Source organism: Bacillus rossius, chromosome 6 (genome assembly GCF_032445375.1).
Source record: "Bacillus rossius redtenbacheri isolate Brsri chromosome 6, Brsri_v3, whole genome shotgun sequence".
NCBI lineage: Eukaryota > Metazoa > Arthropoda > Insecta > Phasmatodea > Bacillidae > Bacillus > Bacillus rossius.
The window spans coordinates 13123132-13141869 of record NC_086334.1 but is presented as its reverse complement, the minus strand read 5'-3'; the positions used below and the strand labels follow the sequence as shown (position 1 = coordinate 13141869).

The window sequence follows — 18738 nt, the reverse complement described above, 5'->3', positions numbered from 1 at the left end:
AAACCGCGAATAATTTTTCTAGTCCCTAATAATCAGAAGCAACTATTTAACTTTCATTATTAAATAAATATGAATATTTATTTTTTAGTGTATTTTGGGTTTGTTCGCTTCCTCTCTTCCAAATGTCACGGTTTTTTTGCCTTCGGCAGAAATTGTTTTTTACTGAGATTAAGCTGTTTAAAGTATTACACAGAAAAAAATTCTCTACTTTTACAAAAGATTCCTTTGAAAATCACCAGTTGCCAAGAAAGATATCGTAACTTTGTAAATCACATAACGTGGTTATTTTTGCATGTTTGAAATACGTTTTCCGAGATAATACTGAAAATATTTCTTACGAAAATTGGTGCATAAGTTTATATTTTAATTGATTTTTTCATTCAAACAAAATTTTTTAAAGAAAAAAAAGATAAATGAATATTCAGTAGTTGAACTTTATTTTGTTTTTATCATGTTTAATAATTTGCGCCGTTAGTACTGGGAAGCTATTCAGGGTACGGTTTACAAATAACAAAATATTGAAGGCACTGGGACAACACAAAGCATAAATGCCTGGGCAAGAACCTGAACCCAGTATTACTGCGAACGCTATTTTGTAGTGATACCGTTTAGTTGTTTTCCTGCAAATGTACAAATCTTCAAATATCTGTGAATTTTTTAATGAATATTTTTGCTTCATTTACAAAAATAAATAAATCACAGTGTACACAGATTTTTAGTAGGTACTCCGGAAAAAAAAGGAAGCTGTTTTGTTTTTGTAATGCATTAATTACAAATGCAGTTAAGACTGCTCCCAACTCACCGCGCCGACACGCCAGCTCATGACACGGCAGAGAACCGCCCACAAGCGACACAAAGTCACGTGCGGAGACTTGGGAATCCGCCATCTTTTGTTAAAATTTACGAACTTTCGCCTGCGAGACCCCCAGGCACAGCCGTCATTACACATGCCGCTCACACACGCGTCTTCGAGTGCCAGCTTATCGATTGTTCTCTGGAAGTTTCGTTTTATCGAAGGTAATGGCTGGAACGGGTACACCTCGAGAATGATATTTCAGGAAGGGTGAGAAGGGGGGGGGGGATATTCCGATAAAAGATTCTGTAGCAGTTCTATATATCAGAGCTTATAGAACGTTTATACAATATATGTAGAGACCTGAAAAATTCGCGGATTCATTTCGTGATATGCTACAATTCAAATAATTATACCTTAGTGCTGCTTCTGCCATTGGTTCACTGTTTATCTGGGGTAATGAGGACCAATTAGAGACCCTCACTCATAGAAGTGTCGAATCACAGATACTCAGTCGAGATGACTCACAAGTCAACAGCCAATGAACAGGTGGCATTTGCCCGAGTGTTTAGAGTATAGTGAAGTCTACCTGGCGGTCACTGAACCCGCGAATTTTTCCGGTCTCTAAATATAAGACAGATTCACAGCGTTGTGTTGGATTTTTAAAATGTTAGCTCGTGGCACACATTTATTATTCCGTTTTATATGCACGTTCTTTGATGGATTTTTGCGATGGGAACGATTGATTTTAAATGATTTCATGAACATACTATAGCTCTTTTACACTGGTCGTCATTGGTAAAAAAGAAAACCCCCTCAAGAATGAACAAAATATATGAATACATAAACACACGAAGAACAAAGTCACCTGATGTAGATTTCTTCCGTGTAATTTTCTGTCCTGTCTGGGCATGTAACATCCAACATCATCTGACATTGGTTTGTTCTCCGTGTGTTTGTGTATTTATCTTTCTTGTCCTTTTTCGTAATTTTCTTATATGACGACTAATGTAAACAAGCAATGGGTTAAGTCCATGAAATTATTTTACTTTCGTTTTATGGTCGAGGACAAAAAAAATGACCACTTGTGGCCTAGTGCATGTGACTCGTACATCAACTTTCGTCACCGCGAAATAAGGACCTATTTACTCCCTGTACGGCGGTTATATTATACAGCTTTTTAATTAATACCCGACTGTAAAAGCGTACCTACATACAAAAGCTTGGCAATATATTATGTATGCCTAGTCATGCCATTAATTATGATAAATAATTAAAAATTATTAATTATAAAACAAAAATATTAAATTTAAGATTGTGAGAGTCAAAGCCCTTAGTCTAATAGTTGCATGTTGCCTTGCTCTTACAAGCGATTATATATACATTTCAATCTCTCTCGACGTGTGTGTTTATCGGAAAATCAGATTGAAATAGTGTTGGGGTTTCTGAAAATCTATAAACACCCTTCTTCCTATTAAAGGTAGATAGCATCCTTCCATTCTAGAGTATTATTTATTTCTTTATAACACGAATATATGTGATAAAACGTTTGTTTTAAAGACCGTGTCGTGTAGCATGGGGCGTGCAAACACGCGGCGGCGTGTAACATGGGCGAGGCACTGTCGGAGCAAGATCCCCCGCTGATAAGCACGTTACCCTTGAAGGGGGGGGGTTGGTGTCTCCCCCCCCCCTTACCTAATACTGAACTCTCTCTCTTCCCTGGATCTTCCACTGGAAGTTAAGAGCACCCCCGCAGCCAACTACACGCTACACAGCACAAACACAGGCGAGCTCTCTCCAATCAAGATGATGTCTGCCAGCCACGTGACCCTTATCGACCGGCGCTGCGGCTCGTATGTCACTCCCCCTGTTCCCCTCCCTTCGTCATCCCGCACTACTACTCGCGTCACGTGATGGCCGCTCGCGCCTCGCTACCGCGCAAACGTCGCTACTCCTGGAATTGGCGGGGACGCCGGGAGCCTGATTAAGAGGCCGTGTCAGTAAATGTTTATTTCCAATATTCTGCTCTAGAAGTTCTCTCTTTTAACAGTGAGATTTAGTGGCTTTTTCAACCGAAGGAACTGTAGCCGCAGCGCGTGATAAAGCTACTATACCCTTATCACAGGATTAGTGGGAAGGTTGACAGCTCGAGTTTACTCGACGAAAAATGTATCTGGTTCCTCGACAATCTGAGAGGATGACAATCTGACCGGCGGCTCACTAGGAAATTGCAGATGCAGGGATTCAGAATCAAGAAACCTCACTTTAACAAATGTAGTATGAGTCGTATCTAAAACTAAAACTAAAAATTTTAATACTTTAAACGTATCGGAATACAATTAATCTTCAAACATGTGGTAATTATTCTTTATCTGGATGTAATAGTCCGTGAAAAATAATGTTAGTTGACATTAAAAAGTATACGAAATTCATCATGTAACGTTTTAAAAGGATAATAACATAAATGCATATGCTTAGATATTGCATATGCATCACACACAATCTAAATACAATCTCACTTAAGTCAGACTACCTAATTTTTTACAATGCACCATCATACAGTTTAACAGAGGTAGGTGAACCTCTTATCGACGTTGTTTCAAAGAATTTAAATTTACAAATATTACTATTTATCTTAATACGATATGTAGCCTACCTTTATGAATACGAACATACAAAAAAATATTGAATTTATCACATTACACAAGACTAAAACACTAACAAAACTTAATTTTATACATTGCTGTAGCATATTAGAAGACGAAATAACTCACAAGACTAACATTAAGAGGGCTGCATTACAAATTTACTTTACAGAGAAGAAAATATCCTTTCAGGATATTTCATTACCTCATTGATTACATAATACTGCCGTTGATGTGATCGTAGATATAAAGTATTTAAAAAATATATTCCATTATGTTTATGTAAATATTTTGAAAACGTTATTGCTTAAAGATGCTCATTATTTAAATAATAACGAATCTTTTACTTTTATGTACTGAACAAACAAAATACTTATAAGTTAATAAGAATAAGCTTAGTTGAGTAACATCTTCAATTTGTATTGAATTCAATGTACATATCGAAAATCATGTACAATGAATGCAACAGATTGAATTCAATAAATATTTGATCTTGTGAAACGGCCATAATATTGATGTAGATTAGGGACCGGAAAAATTCGCGGTTTCGACGGCCTTCAGGATAGACTGCACATTCCCCTGTACACTCGGGCAAATAACGGCAGTTCATTTGCTGCTGACTTGTTAGTCGTCTCAGCTTGTTTGTCTGTGATTCGATCCTTCTTTGGTTGGTGTTTTATAATTGGTTGAGATTCGTCCAGATGAACAGTAAGCCAATAGCAAAATCATCTAAAAGGTATATGTATTTGACTTCTAGCCTATCGCCGAATGAATCCGCGAATTTTTCCGGTCTCTATTAATTATAGATGCTCACATGCATCGTGAGAGTCCGTATAAAGCCTATTACAATTCTATAAGTATACATTAAAATGCTTTTAAAATATACATGTGTAATATAATTAAAACTTGTTTAAGTAAGATCATCACAAAAAAATGAAAATCCTTCAACAGTAAGTGATGTTTTATAAGATTTTAACAAAACACATCTTACAATAAGAGAATACTAATCATACCACATAATTCAACACAAAATATACATTCCAGTAGGCGCTACGTAAAAACAACTTCTATTTTTATGCTGATTACTCTGCATTGTTTTATATATATATCATTATTTCTAACTTTTAATATTCTCTACACATTAACTGAAATTACTTATTTACAGAGTCTTAGCTAATGTTGGTCTGTACCACATACAGTTCGTACGATATCTCTACGCAAAACACATACAGTTCATTATTAGTAATATCAATTATATTTCATGAACATAATGAAATTAGTATAGGCCCTAGGTTGTTCACTGTTAATTGAGTACTTCTGAAGTATTTTCATTGTGAGTTAACATACATACCAAATGCCATTCTTCCAGTAAAGTTACAAAGAAGACAACAAGATAATATAAATATGTATGTACTTAGTACCATATTTTAAACTCCTATTAAATGAAAAATAACTCAATCTCTATTCTGGACTATTAAGTAATAATTTTTATTACTGTTATTTATAACTTAAATAAAATGACAACTAACAAATTAGTAAAAAATAGAATTACGTGCGATATAGTGTGACATTTGTACTTGGACGGCAAACGAATATAATAAAATGTCTATGACAATGTTAACTTTACTCATTATTATGGAAAGAAACAAAATGGACAGATAAGCATATTCTACGCTGACATTTAAAAATGCTCAATTCAAAATGAACATTCCCTAGCAAGAAAATTTATTTTATATCACCACAAAAAATCAAACTGCGGCGTCATTTTCCCGATGACAAACAAAAAAGTTGTATGGTCGCGAATAATACATTCGTATAGCGTCACATCAGCGGAATATTCCCTTGGCATAAATGTGTGAAGTCTGTGGCACTTATGGAGAAGTAAACCTTCGCTCGAACACAAAAACAAATGAACGAACAGCTTTTTTTTTTTTGATAAGATGTGCAATCGGAGACCCCTGGGGTGGTTGAAGAGTGTCAGGTCCGTCGCCAGACCAGATAGTAAAAGCTCAGGGGCTGAGGATAGAAAAGGCATATCTCCAAATTATTAAGTATAAATGTTGTCATGTAATTGTTAAAGACTTGATTACACCCAGGTTTATAAACCCATCATGATCATGAAGACACTGATCGGAAGGTAATGTGCAATACATTTCAATGGCGTTTTCAGTTTTTGCTAAATAATTATAAATATAAGCAAAATTTCAATGTATCTGGACAAATCAAAATATTGATAATATTATTTTCATCACAGATATAATATATGATATGATAACTAAATTTGAAAAAAGCGGTTATGTTAAATGTATTGTATACTTTCAGTAGGCAAAATTTCCGGCCCCTACCTCTTATAGACTTTGAGAAAAACTGCCTTTTAAAATAACATTGATATAGATAGGAGCGCAAATTTGTGACACGGCCTCTTAAGCCTGCCCCACACGACACCCATTTCCTTAGCAGTTTTCATGTAATTTTTATGCTAGCGCGCCTGCTCCCGTGTGGGTAACATTTCAGCACCCTTCCAAGGGGTCTGGCTCTGGGTATAAAAGTTTTCATAACCGAAGTCTTAGCCAAAACCGTAATAGAACGTGTTCTATTTTTCTGCTATACCCACGAGCTGGAGCCGTCAAGATGGCGGACCCACGTGTTGCAATATAACCCCGTATATAGTCTGTATTGTCAACATTAAGGGACGTAACAAATGTAATGGTATGCCAAATGAAACTTTATAATAGTAAAACTACTATGGAATATATTTGTTAAGCTGAAATTGCCACAGAAAGAAGTAATCGGAAATTTTAAAATACGTTATGAAAATACGTTGCATTGTATATTACCCATTATCTCCTTTCTTATTCGCAGAAGTTGCGGTAGCGTAATGGCGAAGGGCACGATGGCAGCGGTAGAAGGATGATTTTGAATGTGGTTCGAATCCTCATCAGTCCGATTATTTTTAGTTTTTTTTTAAATAACAGATAATTAAATTGTACATACTGTGCTTTCTGCAAATATAAATTATTAGAATTAATTTATGATATAATATTATTAACTACATTTAGGTGTCTCAGTCCATTGATTTTATTCATAGTACTACGTACCTAGATTTATTTTTACTTTTAAAAAAGTAAAGTAAAATCACATGTTCACAAATAATTTAAACCAAAAGTTAATTTTATAGTTAAAACTCCAACGTTTATTAAGAAACGAGTGTCCATAAATTAATAATGAATAAACTGATACTTCATAGCGACACACCTGTGAAGGTAAAAAAAAACATGCAAAATGTTTTTCTTCACCTAAGATTTAAATTTATTACGCGGTATGTGCGTGTTTATTTGTCTCACTGGGTTACAAAAAATATTAGTTACAATTCCTCTAATTATGTAGTTAAATATATAAGTAATCAATAAATCTTATATATAACATATATGAATCGGTAGCATTTTTTTACTATTACAATGAAATTAGCTTGATTAACTGTATAATTAAATTAATATTAGAATTTAAACCGTACATAAACTACATTTAGTAAACCCAATGTCCCTTGTATCATTTAAATTTATATATTTTTAGATTTTGAAATTAACCTACAACTTAAAAATATATTTGTAATTCCAAAATTGCTCTTAATTTGTTTTTAAATACTAAACCAATTTTGTTATTTATTTGCAAATGAAAAATATAAGATAAAATATCAAATAATATTTCCGCAAGTTACATAATTTTTAACACAAACAGGTGTAACTTTCACTTTTTTTTCAGTATTTTGATAAGTTGACTTCGACAGGTTTATCCTCCCCTGATATGTTTGCTTTGGTCGGCAACTGCGTTGGCTGGTTTTCTGTTAGCATTCTAGGTATCGTGTGTATGGAGTTAAGAAATCTTTCTGCGGTTCTGCTATACAAATTTTTATGAAAATTTTTATACCCATGGGTATAACAGAAGTTATAGCAGAAAATGGGCATCGTGTGGGGTGGGCTTTAGGAGCGACTCCCCCTCCCTCCCCATTCCCCTGCCCCCGAGTGCGAGCAAGCTCCTTCAGTAGGGATGCCTTCCCGTAACAGCATCACCAGGCGTCAACTGGACAATTTAACATATTTTGTTATTTTTAAAATTAAAAAAAAATTCCTGTGGAAGGTTTTTTTCCCTCATGATATTCTAAGCTGGCAAACAAGTATTTCAATTTAATAAAAAAAAAAGGTACATCAGCCAGATGTGAGAGTCCATAATGAAAGTAATTTTTTTTTTGAATTACGCATATGGCTTTGAAAATTATTTTACGACTATACTTTTTTTTTGATAAACCTCCTAGTAGTAATGAATGCAGTCTTCGTTTTTTTTTGTTTCACTGAACAAATTAATTGCTGCCTTTCCGTATCTGATGAAACACCACCCCTTTTCCTAGCCACTCCCAACATCACGACTAGGTTTCCACCTTAAATTAAGGCTGCACCAGTCCGTCGCACGCCCTGTCTGTCAGCGGGGAGTGGATGGATCGCCCAAGACGACCTCTGTTGCGCGGGGGTGCCTAATCCTCGCAAGGGGGGATGCGGGGCAACTTTTATGGGCGAAAACATTTCGCGCCGCGCCATTTGAGTAAATCCTCGTTTGCATTATGTCTTTTTACGAGTCGTTTCTCTCTCTTCCTCCCCCCCTCTCCCCCAACACCCCCCATCCTCCCACACCTCAACGCGGAAGTCCGTGAGCACATGACGCGGGGGAATTAAGGTGGGTGATGATGAGCGAGGGGTGGGGGGGGGGTGGTTGAAGGTCCAATAAATACCTGTTAATACCTTCCAACGTATGGGCCCGGGGGTGTGGATAAAGAGGTTGTTGGGGGGGAGGGGGGGTGTGGTGTTCTTGCCCTCTCCGGTGAAAGCATTTAATTACAGCTTTCACTTTCTCCGGCGCACGACGCGCGCCCTGTCCAGTAATTAATTGTCCACCCTCCCCCCCCCCCTTCGTATTGGTGTTCCCGGGCACGTGCCCGGGCATTAATCCGCGGGCAGCCCTTCACACCCCCCCTCCCCCCCAAACCCCGGGACACGCCGGGACACGCCGGGACCCTAAACACGGGGCGGAATATAGCGTGCGCACACACGTGACAGCGCGGCGGCTCTCTCTCCCTCTGTGGGTTGTGAAGGGGGGGGGGGGGGCCGCCAAGGGAGAGCCCAGAGGGAATTCCAATTAAGGCCGCGTTCACGTCGTCGCGACCTCTCGGACGAGGAAATTCTCTGCGCGTCATTTGCCTCCGTGTATTATTTTTTTGCACCAGCGGGGTAGGTCCGGGACGGACAGACGTACGTACGTTTTCCGCATGCGCGCGAGTGGGGCCGTCGATGGCTCTGGCACGCCCCGCGCGATTGCAGACCCCGGAGGGAAACATTTATAATTCGTGTTTTTTTTTAAAGTCAGAAGAGCCAGCCGGTTGAAATATGACGTGTTCTCGAATGTGTATCGGTCCGAGAAGTTTAACCTTATGATCGGTCAAATGTACCGGGAATGGGGTAGATGTAGGGCCATGTATTTTACGCGAAAATATTTCCGTACAAATCTGAGTGTTATATCTTTGTAGCATTGTATGTGTGTTTCGTGGTTGGCTGAATTTATTTCAGGTGAATGTCTACCTGTCAGCACACCAATCATAGGAACCCAGTGCGGAAGCAAACGTGTCCTGAATAGGTCAAATAGTGCGAAGACTTCTCTTGCAGGAGAGATAAATCGCTCCCGCAGGCATAGATACATTTTTGTAGTCTATGGAGCAATCAGCATATTTTTTCCCGCGTAAAATAGATGCCTCTAGTTAGGGTCTGCAATCAAACGCAGTTGCTTGCAAAATTTGTGACGGTCTAGATTTAAAACAGATATGTTCACTGAACTGACACTTGTCATTGGATAGCGAGTTATTTGACTAGAAGCCAGTGACAAACACATTTGAAGACAGCTGTCTAATCGTGTGCGATCCGGAGAGAAGGTAAACTATGTCAGCAGCTAATGAACACGTGGCATATACTTGATTGCACGCACGGTTATGGAATCGAGCCTATAGGGAGGTTTGAGGGTCTGTAATCGTTAGAGACCGGAAAAATTCGCGGATTCATTTCGTGATAGGCTAGAATCCAAAAACGTTTGCCTTTTTACTGCATCATTGTTTGGGCCACAGTTTATCTGAATGATACTCGGCCAATTAAAAACCTTAAACAAAAGAAGTATCGAATCACTAGCGTCCCAGTTAACATGTAACACGATTCAGTAGCCAATGAGCAGATGTAATTTCCCTGCGTGCATAGATGATCATGGAGTCTATCCTACAGGTCATTGAAATCGCGAATTCTTCCGGTCTCTAGTAATCGTAGGTCACTAGGTCTTCGACCTCCAAGGGTAAATTAGCTGTTACTGAAGTAAAAAAAAAAGAGCGAATTAACAGCGTGTTCGGAACCTTGGAGAATGGTCCAAGGGACATAGACGAGTGTCTTTTAACCGTTGCGAATGGGTAGGGGTTTCTTCCGACCAGGCGGCCTCGCTATAATTGAGTTCTTCATCAGCCTTTCCGTGGAACCTCGCCCCGTCCGCTGAATCGCCAAGTCTTCGGCCCTTCGTTTTGTTTGTCCCGACAATGCCGGCCGTGCTCTCTTTAAAGACATTACCCCCCAATCTCCCCTCTCTTCCCCTGTACCTTTCTCCTTTTCCCTCCGCCATCTTTTATACTTCTCCTTATCGGGCGCTCCCTCGGGTTCATATTGGCCATCTCTCAGGTCCCTTATCTGCCCACCTTTATTCCCCGGAGATTTCGTCCCGCAATTCTCTCCCGCACGCTGCGGGGATTTCCGTGCCTTTTGTGTTTTCTCGGTCCTCGCGGGGCCTGAACCCCCCCCCCCCCCCCCCCCGCCCGCGGCGGGACCGCGAGGTACTTCAGCTTCAGCTTCAACTTCAGCCTGCGGGTGCTTCGCGGTACCCCTCTCCTCTCCGGCGGACGCGGAAATTTGTGTGCGGAATGTTGGTAATCGCCCTTTTTTTGGAAAGCTTCGAGTCGACGTTTTCTACGCGCGTCGTCACAGAATTCGAAAACCAGCGTACACTCTAAAAAAAGTCTGATTGTATCACAGTCTATATTCCACTCCCTAGAAGATTTATTGAAATATATATATAATTTAATATAAAATATACTTAAAAAATGGAAATTTAAGAAGACCTAGCAATAACCCAGTAAAATCATTTTAGAATCCAGGAAAGAATTGTGTATATTTATAAAGAAATAAATTACAGCAATAAGTGCTGAAATAAATATTGCCAACATAAGGTTGGATAACATCTGTCTCACAGCCAGAGGTTGACTGAGAATCTAATCGTCCAGTCCTCACTTAATGTACTGGCAGCGACTGGTATAACACGTGAGTCAGAACAACATCCTTTTTCATCAATGCACGAGTCAGAACAACATCCTTTTTCATTAATGCACGTGTCAAATCAACGACCGTTTTCATTAATACCCGAGTCAGTTAACAATACTTTTTTTAAAATTTGTTTATTTTAAAGTAATGCTATCAAATATTTACCTGTAGGCTGTATAGGGTTATGTATTTTCGCGAAAAGATTTTTTTAGACCAGCTGTGTTTTAAAACGCTGAAGCATTGTTTGTGTTTTGTGGTTGGCTGGATTTATTTCATATATATGTATCCTGTCAGCACACCAATAATAGCCAACGCGTCCTGATTGGTCCGGCCAAATTGGGCAATGGCTTCTCTTGCAGATGACCTTAGCAAGAAAACAGTTGTTAGCGCCGGCATACCTTACTGCAGTCCAATTAGCGATCAACATTTTTATTTCCGAAAAATGCATGCCCCTAACTGTATATTGCATAGAAGTTAACTGGTAAATTTTATGTTGTCAAATTGCTTTGTTGATTCACGAGAGTTATCTTCACCATTATTAATATCTAATCACGGCCATCGGTACATTTGTTTGGTGAATTTCCGAACAATTTCTCCGACTTTACATATACGCACAGTGGATAGAAGTCGGTGAGCTAAGACTAATTTTAAATATTTTTCGAGAAGTTATTTTTAGTTTTTCGCCTGTACTTACAACGTATTTTAGGGATCGATTTTTGATACAAAAATGCATTTTGCATTTAAATGCTATGATATTGTGTATAATAATCAATACACTGTAATCTGAATTATAATATAACGACATGGATCGTTTAGGCCTAGTTATAATGTGTTCCGAACAGACTCTTAATGTTTCCACTAGAAAAAAAATTATGGGATATTTAACTAAAACATTAATTTTCTTAGCTTATGTATAGAGACCGAAAAAATTCGCGAATTCATTTCGCGATAGGGTAAAATACAAATAGTTATACCTCAGTGCTGCCTCTGCTATTGGCTCACAACTCACCTGGATGACTCTGGGCCAATGAGAAACGCCCGACCCAAGCTTGATCAAATCACAGGCTGCTACGTTGGGACGTATCAAAACACAGCAGCCAATGAGTGGGTGACATTTGACCGAGTTGTACGTAGAACTGTGGAGTTCATCCTGGAGGTCATTGAACCCGCAAATTTTTCCGGTCCCTACTTATGCGTGCTTAAAAATAAAGTAGTTTGGAACTTTATTTCGTCAAAAGACTTCAGGCATAGCAATTTACACTTGACCGAGGAAACGCGAAAATTCTCGTGGCGGTCATTTAACTGATCATTTGAACAAGCTTACACTTTGACGAGAATTGGGGGATGGGGGGGGGGGGGAACTCGAAACGCCGTCGTTTACGCTGGAGGCTCCAGCACGCAACCACGCGACTGTTCCGTGATCCCGTCTTCCGGGCGAGTGATTCTAATCGCAGCTGATTCATCGATTATTCATGCAGTGTCTTATCGGATCTGTTCGGCGCGCGGAGATGGAAATTTAATAAAGAAATTACTCCGGGACGCGAGAGTCAGTCCGGGGGAGAAGAAGAAGAACCAGGGAAGTTACGCCGTCGATCGAATTGAATGAAGTCCCGAGAAATGTAATTGGGCGGGCCGCGAGGGGGAGTTTTCTCAGATCATGTAACCCAGAAGAAATTCTGCAAACCTTAGAGGGAGACCTTTCCCCCGCTTCCCCTCTATACCCTCCACCCCTCGCCCGTTCTCAATATTCGCTGTAGATCCACGATTATTCCACGTCAGCCCAGACTAAAAATTGCATATGCACATATAATCAAAACCTTTCTATATATTCTCGTTGGTAACTACTTTTATCTCCTTTGTTTACAACTGGTTCAGGATAGTCAAGTGCGCTTGCATATCTGCTTCAAGTCCGCTTTGCTGCCCAGTGAATCCGCGAAATAATTTTTTGCTATATCCATTAGTGGAATTATTATTGTTTTTTTATTTTGTAGAGTGTAGAAATCGTTCCAAAAGGTTTATATGAACTCTCTTATCAGATTATTAATATTTTCTTTAAAGCGTTTTAGAAACAACTTTTTTTCTTCCTGTGTTATCGCATGCATTTTAAAATCTCTGGATGAATTAAAATATCTTAGCATCTAAATTCGAATGGATTAGGGTGCAATAAGTGAAACATAAACATTTCGGAGTCTATATTGTATTTTGCATTGTCTGTGTTTTCTGCTCACAAATGCAATCAATGCTCGCGGCGACAGGAAAAGCGTTCAACCAGCAGTTAATTTATGCTTAACAATTCCCTGCTTGTCGTAACCACCTCCACGGTGTGAGTAAAACAATGGGCAAAAAAATATTCAGCTGATTTGATCGCTACCAAACTTCACAGGATCACCCGCTGGGCTAAATATGAAGATTGCCTGAAAATTTTCATCAAAAATCAGTCCAGCCGTTTTGGAGTCCATAGGGAACATATACACACACAGTGATTTACAAAAAAAAAATTGGTTGTCTGTAAAGTCGGTTTACGGACGATAGTTTAACGTGACAACGTCATAACAAAACATTGATGAAATGATTGCATACTTTTATGAATAAAATTGAATCATTTTTATTGAATTATCACTATTTTGTATGGATGCAAAGAAGGAGTAAAATGAAATCTACAATTTAATTGATAAATTTACTTTTATTTGCACTCATTGATTCAAATATGTTTATTACTTTAACGAAGAGATTATTTTAACTATAACTTTTATACATGTTTGCTGTTTAACTTCTTCCAATCTGTGTTATTCTGTTAAGGATAGGACGATGATAGGAAAAGTAGGAAACGAATGGGGATGTTTCAAGAATAATGTGCCTTGAAAAAGTCCAATCAATGGTTGTTCCAATCGAGTGGAAGAGAGATAGATGCGGCGCAAGCGTACAATGAGCGTAACGGGAAAATGTGCGTTACGGGACACGTTTTTCGTGCGTGCAGCCGGCGTTCATCGATTTATTAGACGTTGTCACGTCAAAAAAAAAAAAACTAACCAAGTCTGCCTTTACGGTAGCAAAGATTGCCATCTTCCCTACCTCTGTTCGCGAAGAACAGTTCCCTGGTCGCCTGCCGGCACTGCCCGTGTTCCAGCTCCAGCAGTGACAGCTCGAAGGACACCTGGAGCTCGCCTGGCCCGTGGACCCGACGACAGCCACACGGACAGTGGATCGTGGCTAAGGTCCGCGCCAGGGTGGCCCACCAAGCCTTGCGACGCCGTGGAATGGCCGACCGCCTTGCGTGAGACGCCTTGCTCGGATTTTTACCCTCCCTTATTTTTAGTTTTTTTCCCCTCGCGCCTCGCAAGCGTCCCCCCAGGACTGCGTCATTACCTCCCGACGCAGGCTTGTTTGAATTGTACACGCGCGCCCCCTGGGGGGTCGGTGGTTGGTTGGTTGGCGAGGCGAGGAAGGACCTGGCGGGGGTGTTTTCCTCGGTGAGGGGGTTGGGTGGGTAAGGGGGTGGGGGTTGGAAATTTATAGTGCGGCACGTTCCTTCGGCGCGAGATTACGCGGCCCGGGGCACAATGTCTCGGCGCGGGGAACGTGATAATGAGACGCTAAGGTAGGTGGGTTGTGGAGGGGGGTGGGGGCGCACGGGGCAGAGCCGATTAGCAGGCGGTGGGCGCGGCTTGGACGTCCATCACCGGGCGCCTAGATCCCGACCAACAACACCGGGTGACCCTCCTGCGCGTGCTAGCGCCCGTCTAACGACACCAGGCCCTCGCGTGGTACTTCCCAACACCCACGGCTAGGGCAGAGATCCACCAACAACACCGGGTGACCCTCCTGCGCGTGCTAGCGCCCGTCTAACGACACCAGGCCCTCGCGTGGTACTTCCCAACACCCACGGCTAGGGCAGAGATCCACCAACAACACCGGGTGACCCTCCTGCGCGTGCTAGCGCCCGTCTAACGACACCAGGCCCTCGCGTGGTACTTCCCAACACCCACGGCTAGGGCAGAGATCCACCAACAACACCGGGTGACCCTCCTGCGCGTGCTAGCGCCCGTCTAACGACACCAGGCCCTCGCGTGGTACTTCCCAACACCCACGGCTAGGGCAGAGATCCACCAACAACACCGGGTGACCCTCCTGCGCGTGCTAGCGCCCGTCTAACGACACCAGGCCCTCGCGTGGTACTTCCCAACACCCACGGCTAGGGCAGAGATCCACCAACAACACCGGGTGACCCTCCTGCGCGTGCTAGCGCCCGTCTAACGACACCAGGCCCTCGCGTGGTACTTCCCAACACCCACGGCTAGGGCAGAGATCCACCAACAACACCGGGTGACCCTCCTGCGCGTGCTAGCGCCCGTCTAACGACACCAGGCCCTCGCGTGGTACTTCCCAACACCCACGGCTAGGGCAGAGATCCACCAACAACACCGGGTGACCCTCCTGCGCGTGCTAGCGCCCGTCTAACGACACCAGGCCCTCGCGTGGTACTTCCCAACACCCACGGCTAGGGCAGAGATCCACCAACAACACCGGGTGACCCTCCTGCGCGTGCTAGCGCCCGTCTAACGACACCAGGCCCTCGCGTGGTACTTCCCAACACCCACGGCTAGGGCAGAGATCCACCAACAACACCGGGTGACCCTCCTGCGCGTGCTAGCGCCCGTCTAACGACACCAGGCCCTCGCGTGGTACTTCCCAACACCCACGGCTAGGGCAGAGATCCACCAACAACACCGGGTGACCCTCCTGCGCGTGCTAGCGCCCGTCTAACGACACCAGGCCCTCGCGTGGTACTTCCCAACACCCACGGCTAGGGCAGAGATCCACCAACAACACCGGGTGACCCTCCTGCGCTCGAATCACTCCTTTCGTAAGTTCCAATTTTTTTTACTCTCCTCTTTGGAGCTCGGCTCAACATTGGCTCTCTCTCTCTCTCTCTCTCTCTCTGGTGTTCGTTTCTTGCCGCGAAACTCGGTTCCGACACTTCTGATTCGTCTGCCGCGCACACGACACCACCGTGCCAGACGTTCCGGTCCCCGATGGTGCAATCTTCGATGACCCCGATGTTGGCACACGAAGCCCGACGCTTGTCGCTTACCGAGGGGTGTCTCTTTCCCTCTTCACGTCACTGTCCCAGAGGTTGGCGTCGACGTTTTGATACCCCTCAGCCCCCTCCTGGAATGTTCTCACACCCTTTTGAAGTGGGGCGTCATCAGGGTCGATCTGACACCCGAAGCTCCCAGAATAGTGGCGTCCTAATTACGCCACTTCACGCAGGCGGTGCTCTGGGAACGTGCCGAGGTGAAGTGAGGGTTAAGGGGGGTAGTGAGGAGCCGTTGGTAATACTGTTAGGCGTTGTAACGGTAATTTACCGCGCCCCACCCACAGACGAGCTCGCAGACTTGTTAGCGAGCTGGCCTGCCTCGTTGCCCCGCATGCACTATCCTCGTAACAGTATAAATAAAATGGAAACAAATGTTTTGGATGCGCTGTAACGTTTTGAACTGTTTCTCGGTTAAATCGACAAAGTTAATGACAGTAATATCAAATCGATAGGGACGGGAAAAATATGGCGGGTTAAATGACCCCCAGGATGGACTCCAGAGTTCTACATTTACTCGGACAGATATCATCCACTCGTTGGGTGCTGTCTTGTGAGACGTCCCAACATAGTAGCACGTGATTCGATACATTTTTACCGAGTGTTCCTCGTTCCTCCAGATGAGTTGTATGTCAATAGCAGAAGCAGCAGTAAGGTAGGATTATTTGAATTTTAGCCTAACGCGAAATGAATCCGCGAATTGTCCCGGTCTCTACAAACCGGGTTTATATTAATGTGAACTAATTATTTTTTTAATACATGTCGGCAACAGTTTTTTTTTCTCCAAACGTTTTAGGCCATGCAAAGTACCAAATGCCTTTCCACTGATAAACATTTTATGCTGAGACCAGCTTACTGAAATAATAAGTGTAACACCCAAGTTTGTAACTATTAGTAATACATCCTTTTTTTTTGTTTGCGTAAGGTTATTTCAAGATTGTAACTTAATTTATTACAGACAACATGGCATTACACCCAGCATTTTTGACCATTTCAAGATCATCAAGATTCTTGTTGAACATACTTGAACCATTGATTAAATCGTGAGGCATAAAATACATGTGAACGTGTAAATCATCAGCACATAAGTGATATTGACAGCGTCGAACGGATAAAGAATGATCATGAATGTGTACATGTGTAATGCATGGAGTCAGTTTTTTTTTCCCTTTGTCACTTCTCGTCCAATTGAATACAATTCTATTAGGATGGTTCGTTTGTCTCGGAAGTGTATATTTGTTTGTATTATTTTACATTGCAGTGTGACAACCGAACGTACTGAATGTGCTGTTAATTTTTTTTCCTAGTTATTTTTGTGTTAACTTCAGCCCTCGACAGTGTCGCTGATCCCTGCCCGAAAAAAAAAAACTTTAAACAGAGAAAAAAGGTTTGTTTGAATCAAACAAATATTTGTTTATATGTGGCGAAACAAATATATACTTGGTGGAACAAAATATTTCGTTAGCTTAACCAAACTCGGTAAGTAATAAAAATTGATTTGTTACACCAAAACAAATATATATTTGAGTTGACAAAATCATTTTATTTTGGGTCAACAGAATCTGTCCTACTACAGAATAATTTGTTTGAATTAACAAAATATATTTGTTTCGCCATATATAAAACAATATATTGTTAAGGCAAACAAACCTTTCTCTCAGTGATGGGTATAATTTATTTTGATGTGTGTGTTGCGAGTGAGGGTTGCAGGGTAGTAGGTGGTAGAGGGTAGAGGGAGGGGATAAACCGGGAATGTTTATCTGCGAGGGTGTGGCGCGGGCGCGCGGGTCCGGCGGAATGGAGACGCACGAGGGCTGACCCCAGGTCCGGGGGCTTATCTGCGTGTTCCAGGAGCGGCTGGAGGAGAGGGTGCTGGAGCTGGAGCGGGCTCTGGAGGCGGAGCAGAAGAGCGGGCAGCGCGAGCGGCTGGCCGTGGCGCGACTGCAGCGCCAGCTCGCCAGGGTGAGTGAATGCACCAACCAGCAGTTTTTAACGTGCTTGGACCCAAGGAGCTAACAAGGAGCCGTGCCGAACATGTTTTCCGGCACTTTTTTTTTCCGGTTCACCCGCCACCACCACCACCCCTCCCGTCCCTGCACCTTTAAAGTTAGAACCGTGAGTCAACTTGCAGAAGCTTTTCAAGCCAGGAGAATGTGACCAATGCCCCCACTACCCTGCAGTGAGTGCAGGGTTTGACAGGCATAGAGGGTCCGAATAACACGCCACTCATTACTCGGCAACCTTTTGTTCGAGAGACACAGCTAAGCCACTCCAGAGATTAGTGCGCCACAACCATCTATGTTAGACTTGTTGTAAGCTTTTGGACATACGCCATTGCTAAGCAGTTTGTCTGTAGAAGAAAACTAAAAAATACCCAAAAGACAAAAAAAACAAATTAAGCAAAAAATTGCTGTTGTCAACAGGATATAAACATCACATAATATTCCATAACAGGAATATGGTCAACAAACAAAGAAAATCAAAGAAAAATGGACTAAGAAAACGAAAAAAAAAAAAAACATAAATGATGACAGCACAAAAATATTGAAACCAAAATAATTCAGCACAACAGTTGAAACGAGACAAAAACACGACAAAACGAAAATACGAAACAAACACAATAATTTTCCAAAACAGAAACAAGCTTACATCAAGTCATGCACTCCCATTGCACAAATCTTTCAATGATAACATCTATGTTAGACTACACCCCCCAGAGGAACCGACGTCCCCTGGACATACGTGGTCATCGGGCTCTCTCTGCCAGCCAAGATCAACAGAACTGGACCCCAGTGTGTGTGGTCAGGTGACAAC

The 18738-nt window shown here is 42.0% G+C and overlaps 1 protein-coding gene across 4 annotated transcripts in view; it reads left to right on the top strand.

Moving 5' to 3' along the window:
• LOC134532655 (uncharacterized) overlaps positions 1 to 18738 on the top strand; it is a 542884-nt gene that overhangs the window by 334642 nt on the left and 189504 nt on the right. For all 4 annotated transcript variants that reach the window (XM_063369314.1, XM_063369313.1, XM_063369312.1 and 1 more), the window contains exon 4: positions 17776 to 17886. In XM_063369314.1, the coding sequence (XP_063225384.1) occupies positions 17776 to 17886 (111 nt within the window). The remainder of the gene's footprint in view (positions 1 to 17775; positions 17887 to 18738) is intronic.